This window comes from Heloderma suspectum, chromosome 6, assembly GCF_057233095.1.
Source record: "Heloderma suspectum isolate Gila_16-S chromosome 6, 16-S_ref, whole genome shotgun sequence".
Taxonomy (NCBI): domain Eukaryota; kingdom Metazoa; phylum Chordata; class Lepidosauria; order Squamata; family Helodermatidae; genus Heloderma; species Heloderma suspectum.
Genome location: NC_139463.1, coordinates 54,186,636 through 54,205,267, shown reverse-complemented (window position 1 = coordinate 54,205,267; position 18,632 = coordinate 54,186,636). Strand labels below are relative to the sequence as shown.

Below are 18,632 nucleotides of genomic sequence, written 5' to 3'. Positions count from 1 at the left end.
AGCAACCATATTTAAGAACCTTTAAGCAATCTCAGTCTATTACTTGAACAGTGATATTTTATTCACTTTTGTAAATAACTTCTGTTAACGAACATCTTATTTTTTGTTCATTTTGAAAGGTTTGAAACTGGTAGTGTTAATTCCATGCCTATGCCATAGGAACCAGCTATTCCATTTCTTTAAGGTAGAGAGCATTTATTCTACTGAGGGCAGTTAAAAGGTTTTATAGCTGAGACAGCATTCAGTAGTAGTGAGGTTTAATTGAGAACTTTATTAAAACTGCAGCAGTGAGCTCTACAGACTCAAGCCTCAAAGTTAATTAAAAAAAGAAAGAAACATAGGTGGGATAACCCATATGTTGTTCCATCACATCTGGTGACAGTGGCAGAATAACCTACAGTGTTTCTTTTTCACATGTGTGTTTTAGATTAGAACTACATTAATTGACTGCTATAGCATCTAACCAGAACAAGCCCAGAAACACAGGACTCTGTGGAACAAAACCCAAACTCTCAAAAATGAACATATTCTTCCATATTATGATATGGTGACTCTATTCACATGTTGGGAAACTAAGTATGATGGAGCATTCCTAATTAAATCAATAATTTTAATAAGAAATGGAGGAAATAACTATGCTAGGCATTTTACAGAGAGGATTAGAAAAACGTTTCCCTCCATGGCTTCATTATTTCCAGACATTTTACATCTCTAGTCTTTCTATAAAAGTCTTCTTATTACATAGTTTTTAGAAATCATTTGGGGGGGGGGAGTAAAGGCTGGGCAACAATATCTTGTCTTTGATTCTAAAAAGAAAATATTTCATAATCCAAAGCTGTTCAATTTTTCCAAATTTGGGGGGAAAAACAAAAATGGTTGTTGGAAAAAAACTGGGGGGGAAATATTTTTCCCTCCAAAATTTTCCATGTTTTTTTGGGGCCTTCACATCTCTCTACACTACTGTCACATTTCTAAACGCTCCTTTCTTTGAGATGAGGTCTAAAAATGCCATCATTTTAAAAGACAAAAATATTTCAAGCTGAGTTTACCAAACTGAAATGAGAAGGAGAGTAGTGGCTAGTACTATTTTCAAGTATTTCCAATCCCTGGAGCTCCAAGTCAGGAGCTTATCCTCCTCCAGCAAGAGACAGAGAAACATATATGTTGTTCAGAATGGCGAGTTGGGAACTTGCTCCTAAAATATGATATTGCAAGAACATGTCACTTGAGAGAAAATGTGGCTCCAAAGAAGAGTGGGATCATACCTCTTACCACCTGACAAGAACAGTCAGGGTAACTCTATTATACACACACACACGAACAACACTGAGCTGAGCTGAAGGTGGCCGTGGGGAAAAACTTTAAACCCAGCCTTAATTAGAGAGAAAGAGGGGCCCAGACAGGCAGGCATGGGTAAAGCCAAATTTGTTCCAAACGCCTAGCCATCTCCCTGCAGTCCTCTCTGGAAGTGCCCATGCTATGCTGTTCTGTTTCCTTACCCAGCTGCTGGGCTGATAAGACATGTTTTAGGGAGCACATTCAATTAATATACAGTGCACTGGCCAGGTCTGCTGAGCCTCAACATGACCCTGCATGAACTGAGAGAGCAACCTACAACACACCCAGAACTCCCTTGCAGCTGAATGTTGCAAAGGAAGGTTGCTATAGGTAGGTGATAGGAAAGCTGGTCCCCCATTAGTGAACGTTCATTTGAGGAATCCCTGATAAGCTTGCATGGAAACCAGGGGTTCCAGGAATTCTATTAAATCCCATCACTACAATTCACTGTCAGTTCCTGCTCCCACACTTGGCCTACCCAGCTCTACTGTAAACTAAGGGCAGGTTCACACGGCACACTAAACCACCCTGCAAATAAGCCATGGAGGGTATCTCCGGCATGTATCTCAGGCGCCTCTGCAGCAGAACAGAACTTCTCTCCTCATTCCGGCCCCTCCCCGCTCTGATCACTACCCCTTTTCATTTGCCACCATTTCCCCTTTGGTGCTTTGGGAGTATGCAAATATGTATGTAATTTTTTTTAATTATTCCCCCCCCCTCCTTTCACAAGTGTGCAGGAGCGCATTTTCGCTGAAATGGGTAGCCTTGCCTTGTACATTTCCTTGGATGTTTCAGCTGTCAAAGGGAATGCCAAAATGAGAGAAGTAGGTGCACCAAAAAGCGGGGGGGGGACGATGACGACGATGACAATATCTCCCCCTTGGCAATGTAATCCTCTCGCTTTTAAGTGTTTTGAACTGACACTTGCCAGTGTCCTCTTCCCATTCAACACTTCCCCGAGTCTCCAGCAAATCCAGAAAGGGAGATAATGGCTCTTCCCCCCTCCCCACCACCCCCACTTTTCATGACTCCTTTTCGGAGCAGTTACTGCTACACATTTCGGACATAGCAAGACAGGCAAAAGTATGCTCTTGCGAACCTGCACAAGAATGGGGGGGATGGGATTAGAAACACATTTGCGTATTCCCAAAGTACTGAAAAATCAGAAAGGTGGAGAACAAGTGATGGTCCCTGCAAAGTACCATTTGGGCATCGTTGGAGGGGCAGTTGCTGGCACAGGTTTTTTTGCTGCTCTTGCCAAGTGTTCTGTAGCCAATCCCAACAACTCATGATGAAATCGTTCTCCTGGTTCAGACAACACAACAACATACTATGGATATGAACAAACCTACAACAAGCCATTGGTTCTCAGGGTGGCTTGTCTGAGAAAATTAAGCTACCCTGCGGAGAACACATTGGGTTCGGATGACACTACAATGTACTATGGCTGGCATCCCATTGTGGTGTTGCGCAAACCCAGTCTAAAAATTTCCTGGGCAGAGAATTTGTCCCTTCTGTACAGCCCTAATGTACAACTGGCACAATAATGAAGTGCAAGGGAAAGAGGAAGGTGACAGATTAGGATGGCATAATACCTAACTACTCCCTGGACCTGGTGCTGTTTTTACCATCCTAACATGTCCATCCCAGAAAACAATTTTTCAGAGTTTTAGGAAGACATCCTTCTCCAGATTTCAGACCCCAAACATGGGAACTTCTAAACTAAATCACCCCATTGCTGTCTCCTAAATCTGTTGCTACTTGCTACCCTTCGTTTCTATCATGGAAATTTATTTTGTAATAGATAGCATGGGAGGGGGAAGTGGGGTGACCTGGTCATCTTCTCATTCTTACTTAGAAAGAAAACTAAGTAAAAAGCCCCGCTTTGGCAATACTGAGTTCAGGATAATATGTGCAAACTGAGTGACTCTATGCAGAAGAGAGATACATGCAAAAGGAAGGTTCTGTGTTTTGAAATAAGGCAGGGTGGAGGACCAAAGACCCTAGGGAGGGAAAGATCTAATTTACTAAATTAAGACAACATGTTAGGAAGTTGCTCTGCTAACATGGTTTGCACCCAAGGGAGCCTGGCTTTTGTCGGGAGACAGCTCCTTCTCTAATTGCTACATCTCTTCAGTAAACAGAGCCTTGAGGCCCAGTAAGGGAAAATACTGCCATTTTTGGAAACTCGTCAGAGGAAGATAATTTAGCAAAACAGCCCTGTAGCCATAGCTGCTGTCTAGGAACATAGAAAGCTGAGGCAGCTGTGGAAGTCAGGAGAAGTAGTACGGTATTTGAATGAGCTAACCAATTTCTAAAAAATATTTCCCCATCCTATTATACACAAAACTGGCAAGTATTTCTGGCATGGGGCCTTGCGGTTCAGCCGTCATACACCCACAAATATTTCAAGTAAACAACAGTCTGGATGTCTCACAAGCTACATTAGGCCTAACCCCTGAGACACTAAACTGAGGCAAATGCCTCAGATTGATCAGACAAGAACTATGTGGGATCCTGGCTTTTCCAGTCAATCTGTTTATTTACATGCTCTTCAACCTCTCATCCCTAGCTGCACAAGGAATGCTAGAATTTGAAAATGTAATTTGTCCATTACATTCTCACAAGATTCTCACATGGTTATTTCTCATTGAGACAGAAAACCGTGCCTGGGCTGTACCACTTCGGATTGCAGGTGGGAGGCTCATGTCATTTGATACTCTTCCATACAAACAAAAATTCCCTACACACGGAAAACTTTATGTCAGGAAGACATGTTAGTTTTCTATGTGCAGAGATGGGGGGGATTGTACGTAGGAGCATTCAGTCACGTGAGCCCCCACCTGAAGTATAAAGTGGTATAATCTAGATCACTTCAGTGAGAATCTACCCCAGTGTGAAGCAACCACAGTGTCTACTTTGAGTCCAGGAATTCAAATCCCCAGGTAGAATTGCAAACTGATGGGGGCAAGGATGGAGAGGTCTCACCTGCTACTTTTCTTGGAATGAAGATAGTAAGTATTATCACCTGTTAATAGTCACACATCAAGCTGCTGTTAAAGGTAGGGGGAAGAGATTTGCCTTCGCACACGCCATGTTTCAGTGCATGAGCCCTCCTTTGAAAGATGTGAAATCAATCATGACAATCCTGAGCATATTATTACTCTCGCCCTACTTCTCTGAGCGGTGAGACGTTCCAAGGGTTTACCCAGGTTTGGTTTCCTTTGGAAGAAGCTCACTGGTATTTTGTAATGTTTGCATTTATTTACAAACATACAGGTTGAGCATAGGTGAAGGCAAAGGTTAAACACTCAAGAGGCAGCCAAAGACAACGGGTCCCACTTCAGATCTCCAGGGGTAGACAGGCAACCCCCAATATGCTGTTAGCTTACAAACTCCATTCTGCCCCCTCGCCGCCGCCACCGCCCCCCTCGCCCACCCGGCCAAAGCAGGCCTTAAAGCAGGCATTAAAGCAGTCTTTAAAGACTCTAGGTCTTTTTCTTTCTTTTTTACTCTACAGTAAGTGCAAGAGGCCCATCTGGATCAAGGCCCTACTTTGGGGAATAGGGGCTTTTAACACTCTGCAGTCCTGATCCAGATTTGGGGGGGGGGGGTGAGGCTGTGCCTGCAATTTGTATTGCCAAATATTGCAGTATATACTGCAGGTGCAGTGGCCCAATCTGGAATTGGACTGCAGTGGGGAGGGGGAGATTAAAGCCCCCCTACCGCCCATGCTAGGGTCCCAATCCAGATTGAGACCCTTGCACTTACTCTAGAGTAAAAAGAGTAAAAAAAATACATAGCTTCTACCTATGCCTTTAAAGTAATGTGTGCTCTGGATCTTTGTCTTGGTTTTTCTTGTTCTTGTCACAGAGCCACGTGAGGCAAGGGCAGAGAGGCGTGCCCTTGGCGCCACTAGCTGTACAAGGACCAGGGCCAGTAGATGGCGCTGGGTGGGCGGGGGGAATAAAGCTAGCTTTCACTTTCAGCCCAAATGGTGTCTAGATTCTATGCTAACTCCTCGCCCTTTTGCCAAACTGGCTGTCACCTTTCAGAGGAGCCTCGCTAAGCAATCAAGCCTACCACACCAGGGATTAAACAGCAGGGTTTCCACATCAGAGGAGTGAAAGCCAGGGAACTAACCACTTCCCCACTCCTTACTCAGTACTGCTCAAGTGCCTCCTAAGTCTACCCAAGAAACGTGCCTCATTCCTCTGTCAACCAGTCAGAAAGCACAGACAGGGGCTTTCAAATTTTTGTATCTTCTTCAGGAAACCTTTTGCATGTCAACTTTTCTACATACCTGTGTATTGACTATTCAACATCAAATATGTTGCAGAGCTCTCTGGAACATGTTCTAGGGACCATTCTCAGCTCATTTGGCACACTGCCCAGGCCTGTTGGGCCTCACTGCCACACGGCATAAATAGAAAATGAATGAACCCAACACACACACACAAGGGCGAGCTTGATAACAAGAACGAACTGTCCTTTTGGGAAGCTTGCCTGCCATTACTTCTCAGTGACTGGAAAATTGCAAAGCAATGGAATGGGTTCACCACCAGTGGTTTGCTCTGGGGCAATACACAGATGGAGCTAGCTAACAGAATGGCTTGCAGTTACTCCGGTGAAATTGCAACTGTGATGAAATAGTATTTTGTTTTGTTGTTTAATTGTATATTTTGATGTTTATTTGCTTGACTGATGTGTTCTGACATGTCCTTTCTCCTAAAGGGGCGGGGGGAGGCAGAACATCCAGCTTTAAATGGTGTCTCCTGGTTGCTTTTTCAAGTGGGAGAGAGAGGGAACAACAGGCACTTGGTTTTCTTTAGCTGTTTAGAGAGGATTTGGCTTTCTGAGGGGTGGGATTAGAGGCCTGGGCTCTAGCTTTGGGGGCAGTGAGATTCCCCTGGGAGGTGGAAGGAGGTATATTTTTTGTTTTGATGTATTATTATTAGAAAGGTTAGAGTAGGTAAGGCATTAACAAAACCTTGAAACAGGAATTTTTACCACATAAAACTCAAACATCTTATACTGGGTAAATAAAGTTTAATTTTTAAATTGTTATTTCAAACCACGCCATTCTCGGTTTCATTTGTTATCCAGTCATTGCTTTTCTACTGTAAGCTATAAGAATTGCAATGGACTTATTGCATTTTTCCTGTGTGTACATCTCACTAAGTTCCATCCACATGAGTGAATGTGACATAGCCATGTCAGAGGGAAGAGACAAGGTACAATTCACCTGAACAACCATTTCCGAAGTGTTCTAGGTATGCTTTTAAATAGGTTCCTAACCAGTGTGTCCGCTAAGCCTTCCATGACAAATTATTTTATTATTTATTACAGTTGGCTACCTTGGGCCTTTCAATTTGAAATGGAAAGGTGGGATATAAATACTTCAATAAATCATAAGATAGGGGGCTCATAGCCAAGGAACGACATTAAACACAGAAATTGTGTGGCTTGTTTTCAGCTAATATGGAGCAAAGTCTTAGGTCGCATCTAAGAACTACAAGTGATAGTGGAAAAGGTGCATGATATAACACAGTCTTATTTTGCCTCACCTCCTGGGAACACCAAGCACAATGTGGATTCACAGTCAAGCACTGTTGACACGAGTTCACTCCTCGCGTAGCACAGATATTACTACCTGAAAGACAAAGAATAGACATGAATTAGAAAACCCCATGGAACGTATCACAAGGCTAAAAGATATGACGCCGGAAGATGAGCCCCTCAGGTCGGAAGGTGTCCAATATGCTACTGGGGAAGAGCAGAGGGTATTTCCAAGTAGCGCCAGAAAGAGTGAAGCGGCTGGGCCAAACCCGAAAGGACACTCAGCTGTGGATGTGTCTGGCGGTGAAAAGAAAATCCGATGCTGTAAAGAACAATATTGTTTAGGAACCTGGAATGTCAGATCAATGAATCAAGGTAAGCTGGAGGTGGTCAAACATGAGATGGCAAGATTGAACATCGACATCTTGGGAATCAGCGAACTAAAATGGACAGGCATGGGCGAATTTAATTCAGGTGACCATCATATCTACTATTGTGGGCAAGAATCCCTTAGAAGAAATGGAGTAGCACTCATAGTCAACAAAAGGGTGGGAAAAGCAGTACTGGGGTACAATCTTAAAAATGATAGAATGATCTCAGTACGAATCCAAGGCAAACCATTCAACATCACAGTAATTCAAGTCTATGCCCCAACCACTGAGGCCGAAGAAGCTGAGGTTGATCGGTTCTATGAAGACCTACAACACCTTCTAGAACTAACACCAAAAAAAGATGTCCTCTTCATAATAGGGGATTTGAATGCTAAAGTAGGAAGTCAAGAAATCACCGGGATAACAGGCAGGCATGGCCTTGGTGTACAAAATGAAGCAGGACAAAAGCTAATAGAGTTTTGCCAAGAGAACATGCTGATCATAGCAAACACTCCTTTCCAACAGCACAAGAGGCGACTCTACACATGGACGTCACCAGATGGTCTATATCGAAATCAGATTGATTATGTCCTTTGCAGCCAAAGATGGAGAAGCTCCATACAGTCAGTAAAAACAAGACCTGGAGCTGACTGTGGCTCAGATCATGAGCTGCTTCTTGCAAAATTTCGGCTTAAATTGAAGAACGTAGGGAAAACCACTAAACCTTTCAGGTATGACCTAAATCATATCCCTGATGAATATACAGTGGAGGTGAGGAATAGATTTCAGGGATTAGACCTGATAGACAGAGTGCCTGAGGAACTATGGACGGAGGTCCGTAACATTGTTCAGGAGGCAGCAACGAAATCCATCCCAAAGAAAAAGAAATGCAAGAAAGCCAAATGGCTGTCTGATGAGGCTTTACAAGTAGCTCACGAAAGAAGGGAAGCGAAAAGCAAAGGAGAAAGGGGAAGATATACCCAACTGAATGCAGAGTTCCAGAGAATAGCAAGGAGAGACAAGAAGGCCTTCTTAAATGAACAATGCAAAGAAATCGAGGAAAACAACAGAATGGGAAAGACTAGAGATCTCTTCAAGAAAATTGGAGATCTCAAGGGAACGTTTTGTGCAAAGACGGGCATGATAAAGGACAAAGAAGGCAGGGACCTAACAGAAGCAGATGAGATTAAGAAGAGGTGGAAAGAATACACAGAAGAACTATACAGGAAAGATCTGAATGTCCCTGATAGCCATGCTAGTGCGGTCACTGAACTTGAGCCGGACATCCTAGAGAGTGAAGTCAAGTGGGCCTTAGGAAGCATTAGTAACAACAAAGCTAGCGGAGATGACAGTATTCCAGCCGAGCTATTTAAAATCCTAAAAGATGATGCTGTTAAAGTGCTGCATTCAATATGCCAACAAATCTGGAACACTCAACAGTGGCCACAAGACTGGAAAAGGTCGAAGGGCAACGCCAAAGAGTGTTCAAACTACCGCACAATTGTGCTCATTTCACATGCCAGCAAGGTGATGCTCAAAATCCTACAAGCTAGGCTTCAGCAGTATGCGAACCGAGAACTACCGGAAGTACAAGCTGGGTTTCGAAGAGGCAGAGGAACTAGAGATCAAATCGCCAACATTCGCTGCATCATGGAGAAAGCAAGAGAATTCCAGAAAAATGTCTATTTCTGCTTCATTGACTACGCTAAAGCCTTTGATTGTGTGGATCACAACAAACTGTGGCAAATTCTTAAAGTGATGGGAGTACCAGATCACCTTACCTGTCTCCTGAGAAACCTGTACGAGGGTCAAGAAGCAACAGTAAGAACCAGAGATGGAACAACCGATTGGTTCAAAATTGGGAAAGGAGTACGACAAGGCTGCATATTGTCACCCTGCTTATTTAACTTATATGCAGAGTACATCATGAGAAATGCCGGGTTGGATGAATCAGAGGTCGGAATTAAGATTGCCGGGAGAATTATCAACAACCTCCGATATGCAGACGATACCACCCTAATGGCAGAAAGCAAAGAGGATCTCAAGAGCCTCTTGTTGAGGGTGAAAGAGGAGAGTGCAAAAGCTGGTTTGAAACTCAACGTTAAAAAAACTAAGATCATGTCATCTGGCCCTATCACTTCCTGGCATATAGAAGGGGAAGAAATGGAAGCAGTGACAGATTTTACTTTCTTGGGCTCCAAGATCACCGCAGACAGTGACTGTAGCCATGAAATTAAAAGACGCTTGCTCCTTGGGAGGAAAGCTATGGCAAACCTAGACAGCATAGTAAGAAGCAGAGACATCACCTTGCCGACAAAGGTCCGTCTAATCAAAGCTATGGTTTTCCCAGTAGTAATGTATGGCTGTGAGAGCTGGACTATAAGGAAGGCTGAGCGCCGAAGAATTGATGCTTTCGAACTGTGGTGCTGGAGAAGACTCTTACGAGTCCCCTGGACTGCAAGGAGGTCAAATCAGTCCATCCTAAAGGAAATCAACCCTGACTGCTCATTGGAAGGACAGATAATGAAGCTGAAGCTCCAATATTTTGGCCACCTAATGCGAAGAGAAAACTCCCTGGAAAAGACCCTGATGCTGGAAAAGACTGAAGGCAAAAGGAGAAGGGGACGGCAGAGGATGAGATGGCTAGATAGCATCACGGATGCAATGAATATGAACTTGAGCACGCTCCGGGAGAGAGCGCAGGACAGGAAGGCCTGGCGTGCTATGGTCCATGGGTTCACGAAGAGTCGGACACGACTGAACGACTGAACAACAACAGACCACAGCCCCAAGTTGCACTTTCACTGGCCACCAGCGGTCACAAAGCAGCTGATAAAGAGTACTCACCATTGGTTTAGATAGTCTCTGAAATTTTGTGGCAATTTAGCTGCTGGGTTTGCCGGTTAAGACTCTGCCATTTTCTCAGTAAGTCCTCCCAGTGATATCCCAGAATGCATTTGATTTTCAGTCGTTCATTAAAAACTCTGCCATACCCACACCATTACACAGCCACCACACCACATTTCCCCATACTTACTCCTTCCTGGGAATTCTGAGGTTTGTTAGCCACTGCCAGTTTTGGGCTGGGCAGGGCAGGGCAGGGCAGGGCAGGGCAGGGCTTCTAAAAACTCTTAAAACCTTTATCAAAAAACCATGCATGTTCACACACAAGCAGGAAGTATGCAAAGATGACATAAAGATCTATTTATTTTTAATGTGTAGCCTATCCTTATCTCGAGCTATTAGCAATACTGATAAAATACAAAAGTAAAGGCTAATGTATCTAATATCTAGATATTTATTGTTGTTGTTATTGGGAGGGAAAACTTCACACTCAAATCCCCAAATTTGCAGGCTCTAATTTGATCTCAAGTTCCAAAATTCAGAATCAAAAAATGTGATACCTGTGTCCTAAGATCTGAATAGATTTCCTCTTTGGAGAATGGATTTCATCTTTGGAATGTGTGTGTATGCTCAAATTCTAGTGATAAACCTTGCACTTAAGCCAAAAAAAAAGGTGTCAAGTGTTTATTTATTTATTTGAAGTATTTTTTATGCTGCTGCTCAGACAAAAAGGCGCGCAGAGTGGCAGCTCATAGAATCATAGAACAGTAGGGTTGGAAGGGGCCTATAAGACCATGAGTCCAACCCCCTGCTCCATGAAGGAATCCAAGTCAAAGCATCCCTGACAGTGGCTGTCCAGCTTTATCTTGAATGCCTCCAGTGTGTCCAGCCCACTACCTAAACAAGACAGTCCCGCCCTGCAGGCTTACAATGTAAAAAGACATGACACCCAAGGAACAAGGAATGGGGGGAGAAGAGGGGAAAAATAATTATTTCAGCAGGGCTGGTGGAATGGCCCTGGTTCACCCTCTCATCACCCTCACTGCAGCCTGCTGGAATGGCTGCTGGTGGTAACAGCTGAGGGAGGAGGAGCCTTCATGAGGGAGGTCTTCAGCAGGGCAAGAATATGACGTATCTCTGTCCTTAAACATAAAACAAGAACAACCAAGAAATATGTTTGCATAATATCTTTCCATCTTTCTTCCAAATGATATATCTGGGAATAATTTTTTTGTGCATGAATTGCTTGGCACTAATCCAGTAACAGCTCAAATCCAGTCACAACTTAAAGGAGTCTAACTTTTCAAACTCCCGTCTCTAAATTTTAAGTGGAAGTGTGCACCTCAAATATTAATTTCTGATCCAGAATAAAATCTCCAGTTTTTTAATTCATATGAAATTCTCGGGTCTAGCCATTTCTTCCTCCACCCACTACACCCTTTCCTCTGTTCCTTGTAATTTTACAAGATAGATCTGGAAACATACCTAGGAGTTAAATGACACATTAAATACTGCTTGCTGAAAGTTTACACACAGGATTCCAGCATAGCTGGAGTTATGCATTCCTCAGAGAATTATCAGAAATATCTGAACAACAATGCAGGAAGAAAGTAATGCAGCACATAACCAAATCTCCCTTCCCTTAACAATGCCCTTTAGTTTAAAAGAAAACAGTAATTTTGAACTGCTTTGCACATTATATGGCAAGAAACGGGTGTTTCTCAGCGTACAGAAGTTGTTGGGGCCACTCCCAAATCATTAGTGAGTGTGCTTGCGTAATACACATGTCTCAATTGTTAGAAGTCTGGGAAACACTGATATAGGAGGAAGTGTGAGATGGCTGGTTCCCCCTCCAGTTTGCCTGTCAAGCTATGGGAATCATGAGGTCACTCATTACAACTGGCACAATCCACAGGTAAAAAGAGAACACAAAACCCAGCACCGGTCCTACCATTAGGCAGAGTAATGCAGCTGGGGGTGGCAAGGTTTTTAGGGGACAGAGCTGGGTATGCCACGTGGCCTGGCCTGTGTCCCACAAACTAGCCTGGTGCCCTCGGGAGCCATGAAGGATGCTACTCCATCACCAGTGTTGAAGTAAGACTCAAAGGCCGATCCAGTCAGCTCTTGTATATAGAATGGGGGTGGGGGGTCTATCCTGTCCTTTGCCTCAGGCAGCAAAATGTGTTGGGTCAGCCCTGACAAAAGCTCACAAAGCACAATACCTACTTTTTTTTTTTTTACAGACTACTTCCCCCTCTTCTCCTTTTGTACTAAGGGCTTTACCAGGAGTATCTGGCATTTCTTCAAAGACTTGCCCTAAGTGACCAATGCAGAAAAAGCTGCAGCTGGGTAATTGTTTGTCCATTCACTCTTCAGTCTAGCACAGCGTCAAAAAGGGCGGACCTCACTTCTCTCACACTTCATGTACACTCTCTTATACTCTTCTTCATATAGCACCTTATGGGTGTGTTGGGCAATTCACAAAGCTAGATGCAGACAGGGCCCCGCTCCAAACAGCTTAAAATAACAAAAGTTACAACAAAAAATAGTCAGTTACTGATCTTTGTTCCCCAACGAGATAGGGCTGTACAGATAAAAAAGGGTTTTATATTTTCTCACCAATATGCTGGTGGCAATTTACCAACAAACCGAACTCAACAACCTCCTGTTTTTACACAGAAGGATTAGTTGGTCAGCTGCAAGTGTGCACCGCAGAGTGAATCCAGCAACCTCTGCATCATCAGTACTGTGCTGACACAGGTAGTATGAACAAGAAGCTGACACATTTCCATGGCACACATGGGGTCTGTGAGTCCTTAAGCCAGGATTTGAACCAAGGGCTTCCATATCACAGACTATTGTAGCCAGTGGACCACGTTACCTACAGCAATTAGCACAAGTTTCAGCAAGACCAGTTTTAAGGTGTGGGGGACAGACAGCATTCCAGAGTTTCTGGTAACCCCTTGCTCATCTGTATAATGTCTTCCCTTCCTTTGCTACTACACCCCCCTCTAATAACCACGTCTGTCTGTCTGCTGACTCACGGGCTGTGGCTTCTGCAGCTTCTACAAAATGAGGATTACACAGCTCTGAGAAACTGTTGACTTAAGGCCCTGAGTTATTATTAACTCTATGCTTGCTTGTCTGTGGAGCCAGCTTCCCCCTATTCTCCATGGGGCATTTCCTTCTTTCTCAGTTTGTGGGTCTCCAGAACGGTTGCAAATAGGTTTCTGCTATTTATTTTTGCAGATAAAATTGATCAGATTAGGTGTGTTACTCTGCACACTGTGGATACAGTTAGTGAGCAAGAGGCGGCCTGTGGCAAACCGGTTTTGTGGGATCGGTTCCAGCTTCTTCCTCCTGATGAAGTGGACAAGGTGCTTTCATCTGTAAGGCCGACCACCTGCTTACTTGATCCTTGCCCATCTTGGCTCATTATGAGCTGCAGAGAGAGACTGGGTGAGGGGATCAAGGCGGTGGTGAACGCCTCCCTTGAGGAGGGAGTGATGCCATCAGCCCTCAAGGAGGCAGTGATAAGACCGCTCTTAAAGAAGCCCTCCTTGGATCCTCAAGTTCTGAACAACTTTCGCCCAGTCTCAAATCTGCCATTTTTGGGCAAGGTGATTGAGCGGGTGGTGGCGGTGCAGTTGAAGGCACACTTGGAAGAAACTGATTATCTAGACCCATTTCAGTCGGGCTTCAGGCCTGGGCATGGGACAGAAACGGCCTTGGTCGCCTTGGTGGATGATATGAGGAGGGCTCTGGATAGGGGTGAATGCTCCTTCCTTGTTCTCCTCGACCTCTCAGCGGCTTTTGATACCGTTGACCACGGTATCCTCCTGGACCGCCTGGAGGGGTTGGGCATTGGAGACACTGTATTGCGGTGGTTCCGGTCCTTCCTCTCCGGCAGGTACCAGAGGGTAGCACTGGGACCCGTGGTTTCGGACCCGTGGCCACTTACTTGTGGGGTGCCACAGGGTTCCATCCTCTCCCCGATGCTATTTAACATCTATGTGAAGCCACTGGGGGCTATCATCAGGAGGTTTGGGGTGCAGTGTCATCAATATGCGGATGACACGCAGCTCTACCTCTCATTCAAATCTTCACCAAGGTTGGCCGTAGAATCCCTGTCCAAATGTCTGGAAACGGTGAGTGGCTGGATGGGGAGGAATAAGCTGAAGCTGAACCCTGACAAGACCGAGGTACTTTTGGTGGGAGACAAGAGGAGGCTGGGGGATGTTGACCTGGTGTTGAATGGGGTACGGCTACCCTTGAAAGACCAGGTCCGCAGCCTGGGGGTCATTTTGGACTCCCAGCTGTCCATGGAGGCTCAGGTGTCAGCTGTGAGCCGGACAGCGCTGTATCAACTCCATCTGATACGGCGGCTGCGCCCCTTCCTTCCCGACCATCTGCTCCCATCGGTAGTACATGCCCTGGTCTCCTCTCGTTTGGATTACTGTAATGCGCTCTACGTGGGGTTACCCTTGAAGACGGTTCGGAAACTGCAGCTGGTACAGAACACGGCGGCTCGCCTGATTAAAGGCAGCCGCCGGCGAGATCACATCACTCCAGTGCTGAAGGAGTTGCACTGGTTACCAGTTGTTTTCCGGGCCAAATTCAAGGTGTTGGTTTTGACCTTTAAAACCCTATATGGTTCCGGCCCAGCCTATCTTAAGGAGTGCCTCCAGCAACACCAGACGGGCTGCTTAACAAGATCAGCCTCGGATGGCCTTCTCTCTGTCCCATCAGCCAGGACAGCTAGACTGGTGGGGACAAGGGAGAGGGCCTTCTCTGTGGTGGCCCCCACTCTGTGGAACTCCCTCCCTAGGAAACTCCGTCATGCCCCCTCTTTAATGAGCTTCCGTCGTGCATTAAAAACGTGGCTGTTCAGGCAGGCATTTGGGGTGGGCTAGGGTATTTTAAAAAAAATTTTTATGGTAAAATTTTATTGTTTTAAATTGTTTTATGGTGGGTTGTACATCGCCCAGAGTGGCTGGGTGACCAGTCAGATGGGCGATTAATAAATTTAATAAATAAATAAATAAGACCTTCCCCCTCCCCACCACCACTTTCTTGCCCACATCTTAAGAGATGATAAATGAGTGTGTTTTGCTTTGCCTTATCAGGAGATAAAAAGGAGTGGACTTTTGTTTTGTTTTTTAAATGACAAGTATGATGGCAGGAAACAATGTCTAGATAAGGACAGGGCAATGAGGACATATAGATAGAGGAGAAAACTGGAAACCACAAGGAAAAGAGGGACAGAGTGGGGGAGTGACAGACAGTAATGCAGAGAACAGAAGGTCTTGTCTTTCTCCAAAACCATGAGGGCGTAATCAACAACCCATTGAAGTCAAGGGCAAAAAATCCCATTTATTTTAATGAAGAATGTGCCCTTGCTACACAGGGTCACAGAAGCTCCTCTCATCCAGAGAAGTATTACCTGCAATTTCAAAAACATCACCACCACCTTCATGAGGTTTAGAAACTTGTGGGAAAGGAAAGCTGGTAGTCTCCAGAAATCCTGCTTCTACACCAGAGAGAAGATTTAGTTTGGAGTTCTCAAATACAAACAGCTCTGATGACTGCTACACTTTGAGTTACAGGGCCAAAGAGATGAACATATTTACAAGTAAGGGCAGTTACTAGCTCTCCCAGAATTTACATTGAAGGTCCTGACTTTGGAGAGAGATCCAGCTAGATCTAGAGCATCTCTACACTAGCCTAAAATCCCGTATTTAAAATGGGGCTTTCTGCTTCTGTTTTAAATGCAGGATCACAACGGACTCCCTTTACACGCGCTTCCTTTCCCCGCTCCCTCCTTTCCCCCCTTATCTGAGTCTTCCATATGTTTCCTTATACAGCCACTAGATGGGACTGTGATCTAGCTCCTCTTGTTGTGAGTTTTCCTCTTTTCACGGAGGGAACTCAAGCAGAACTCAAGTGCAGTAATGTGATAGCTCATTACCTCCGATCATTAAAAAAATGGGATAAAGGTCATTTAGTGTGGGAGACACCCTGGAGGTTGATGATGGCATCTAAAGGACCGGCAAACTTTGGCGAGTAACCAATCTCAATAGCGGGATAAAAGCTCCATGTGGAGAAACCCTTAGATGGTATATTATTCCCCCACCCCCAATCCTCTGTGAGATTTGACATTTTTCAGTCAATTGGCAGTGAAAAATTACAGGAATCTTTTGAATGATTCACACCACATGTGGAGACCATCACCAACAAACTAAGACTTCTGAATAACAGTTGGCCTGTGATGTGTTAATCATTCATAAGACTAGTCATGATGGTGTGAAGCACAATCTCCACTCATTTTATTCCATGCCACTTCTTGCAGCCATTCCAAAAACTCATAACGTTTCATGCTCTTTCTCCTACCTTTTGTGTCTGCCCCTTCCTCCATAAGAAAGAAATTCCAGTATTTCCCAAAGAACATTTTACTAATTACCTCCAGCTCCATTCCCAGCCATAACTGCACTGCTCTCCTCCTTCCACCGTGCTTCCCCCCTTTACTAGGGGGAAGTTATTCCACCCAGGAATAACTTCTCAAAACCCAAATTAATAGTTAACAGGATAAAACAACACCTTTGGGCCTTATGTTAGCAATGTTCCCTGAACCATCCTGGCCTCCCCTTCCCTGGTGTTCCTCCACTGTCATCTGACTCTCCTCAACCCTGTTTGATTAGTCAGCCCCTGACGTCTCCCCCCTTTTCCAGACCTGTCCATCCAAAGTAGACTGCAAGCCCTTTGAGAGGAGAGAGTGAATCTTTTCTGTGATCTGCGCAGTACTGATACTAAGGGCACAATCCTATGGAGATGGCTGTAAGCCTCTGAACTCAGAGGCTTATGGCCATCTGATGCATGGTGGGAGGAGTAGCAGAGGCGATCTTTACCTCTGCGCTTCCCCTGCTTTGCATTTTAGCTAGACAAGCTTTTTCGCCCGTCTAGCTGAGGTGTCGGGGAGGGGGAGGGAAGGAGGCTGGGAAGGCCTCTGCATACGGGATAAGCTGGCCTCCCCAGTCTCCTCCTGTCCCTGCCCACAGGAACGTCCCCTGTCTCTTCCCTCCGAGGTCACTTTTGCTTGCAACCTCAGAGAGGCAGCCAGCAGTTCTCTCTGCACCAGCTGTGAGGGGGAGGGGAGCTTGGACTCTTGGGTCTGAGGTCAAAGCGCTGAGTCTGACCTCAGATCCAGGAATCCAAACTCTGTCTAGGGGCCATGGGATTGCACTGTCTCTCTCTCTCCCTCCCTCTCTCTCTCTCTCTCTCTCTATATATATATATATTAAAGGAATTATTGTATTGAATCTCTTACTTTAGGAGAATTCCTGCAATCTTGACACATTACAAGAATATGAAAAGTCCACAAATAATAAATAAATTTATTGCATTCAAATCCTACCTTTCTTCAAAGTAATTGAAGGTGGCACTACATCTCCACACACTTCATTTCATTCTTTCAACAACGTTGTGAGGTGTTAGGCTTTAAGATATACCCACTTAAATCTGTGACTGGGTTCGCACGTCATAATAAGCCATAGTGCTTTATTTTTCTGAATAAGCTAGGTGGTTTATCTTGTTGTCTGCATGTGGTTTTCCGGTACCACGATGGCTTATTTCCCCCAAATAATCCACTCTGATAAGCCACCACCCACAGCGAAGTTTATTTAAGCCACCATGGCTTATCATGTCATCTGGTGCTCATCGTGGCTTATTCCAGTTGCCTACAGAGTCAGCTGGCAAGAGCAGCCAAAACCGCTGCAGCCACTCCGCTCCAGCCTGCAGAGCCCTTTTTCTGAGATCTGACAAACAGCCCAGGGACAACCTCAGCCAAGTAAGCACAGCCTTCCCTGATACTACACTACAGTTACAAAATGACAGCTTTCCCCGAGTACAATGACAGCCTCGCACTATCGCGCTACCCCGCTACAGCGAAGTTACATGATGACAGCCTTCCCTGATCACTACTTTGAAACTGTGCAACTTGGGAAATAGGGAAAAATAGGGCAAGATGGAAAGAACTGCTCACTTTTCCAGGAAGATGAGCAGTTCCGCAATTATCTACTACAGCATCTGGATGCTCCCCATGAAGGCACTCCACCTCTGCAATTTTGCCCCATTCCAGCAAACTGTCAAGGAGCTAGAGCTCCCACCCCCTTTTTCCTTTTCTGGCCAGCTCTCCCTGATCACACAATCCCACAGCTGTGAATGCCCGCCTCCCCTGATAAGAATGCCAGACTTCCCAGATCGTGCAATCCTGCTACAGACTTCCCTGATCGCCACTGTGAAAATATGCTAGTGCGCATTTGTGTAAAAGAAAAAGTAGATCCCCGTTTGCAACTCTAAAAATGCACAAATTCAGAAATGCGCAAAAGTGCAAAGGAAAAATAAATAAAGAGGAACAGAGGCAACGGCAGAACAGGGAGAAATGGGGGAATAGGGGAAAAACATGCTCACTTTCCCATGAAAAAGCAAAACTGCACTGTTATCCACTATAGCATTTGGAAGCTT

The 18,632-nt window shown here is 44.9% G+C and overlaps 1 protein-coding gene across 1 annotated transcript in view; it reads right to left on the bottom strand.

The window, feature by feature from the left end:
- Window positions 1-18,632, bottom strand: part of ITGB3 (integrin subunit beta 3) — a 75,208-nt gene that overhangs the window by 47,161 nt on the left and 9,415 nt on the right. Inside the window, exon 2 of the mRNA XM_084804374.1 lies at window positions 6,906-6,991. Coding sequence (XP_084660500.1) covers window positions 6,906-6,991 — 86 coding nt within the window. The remainder of the gene's footprint in view (window positions 1-6,905; window positions 6,992-18,632) is intronic.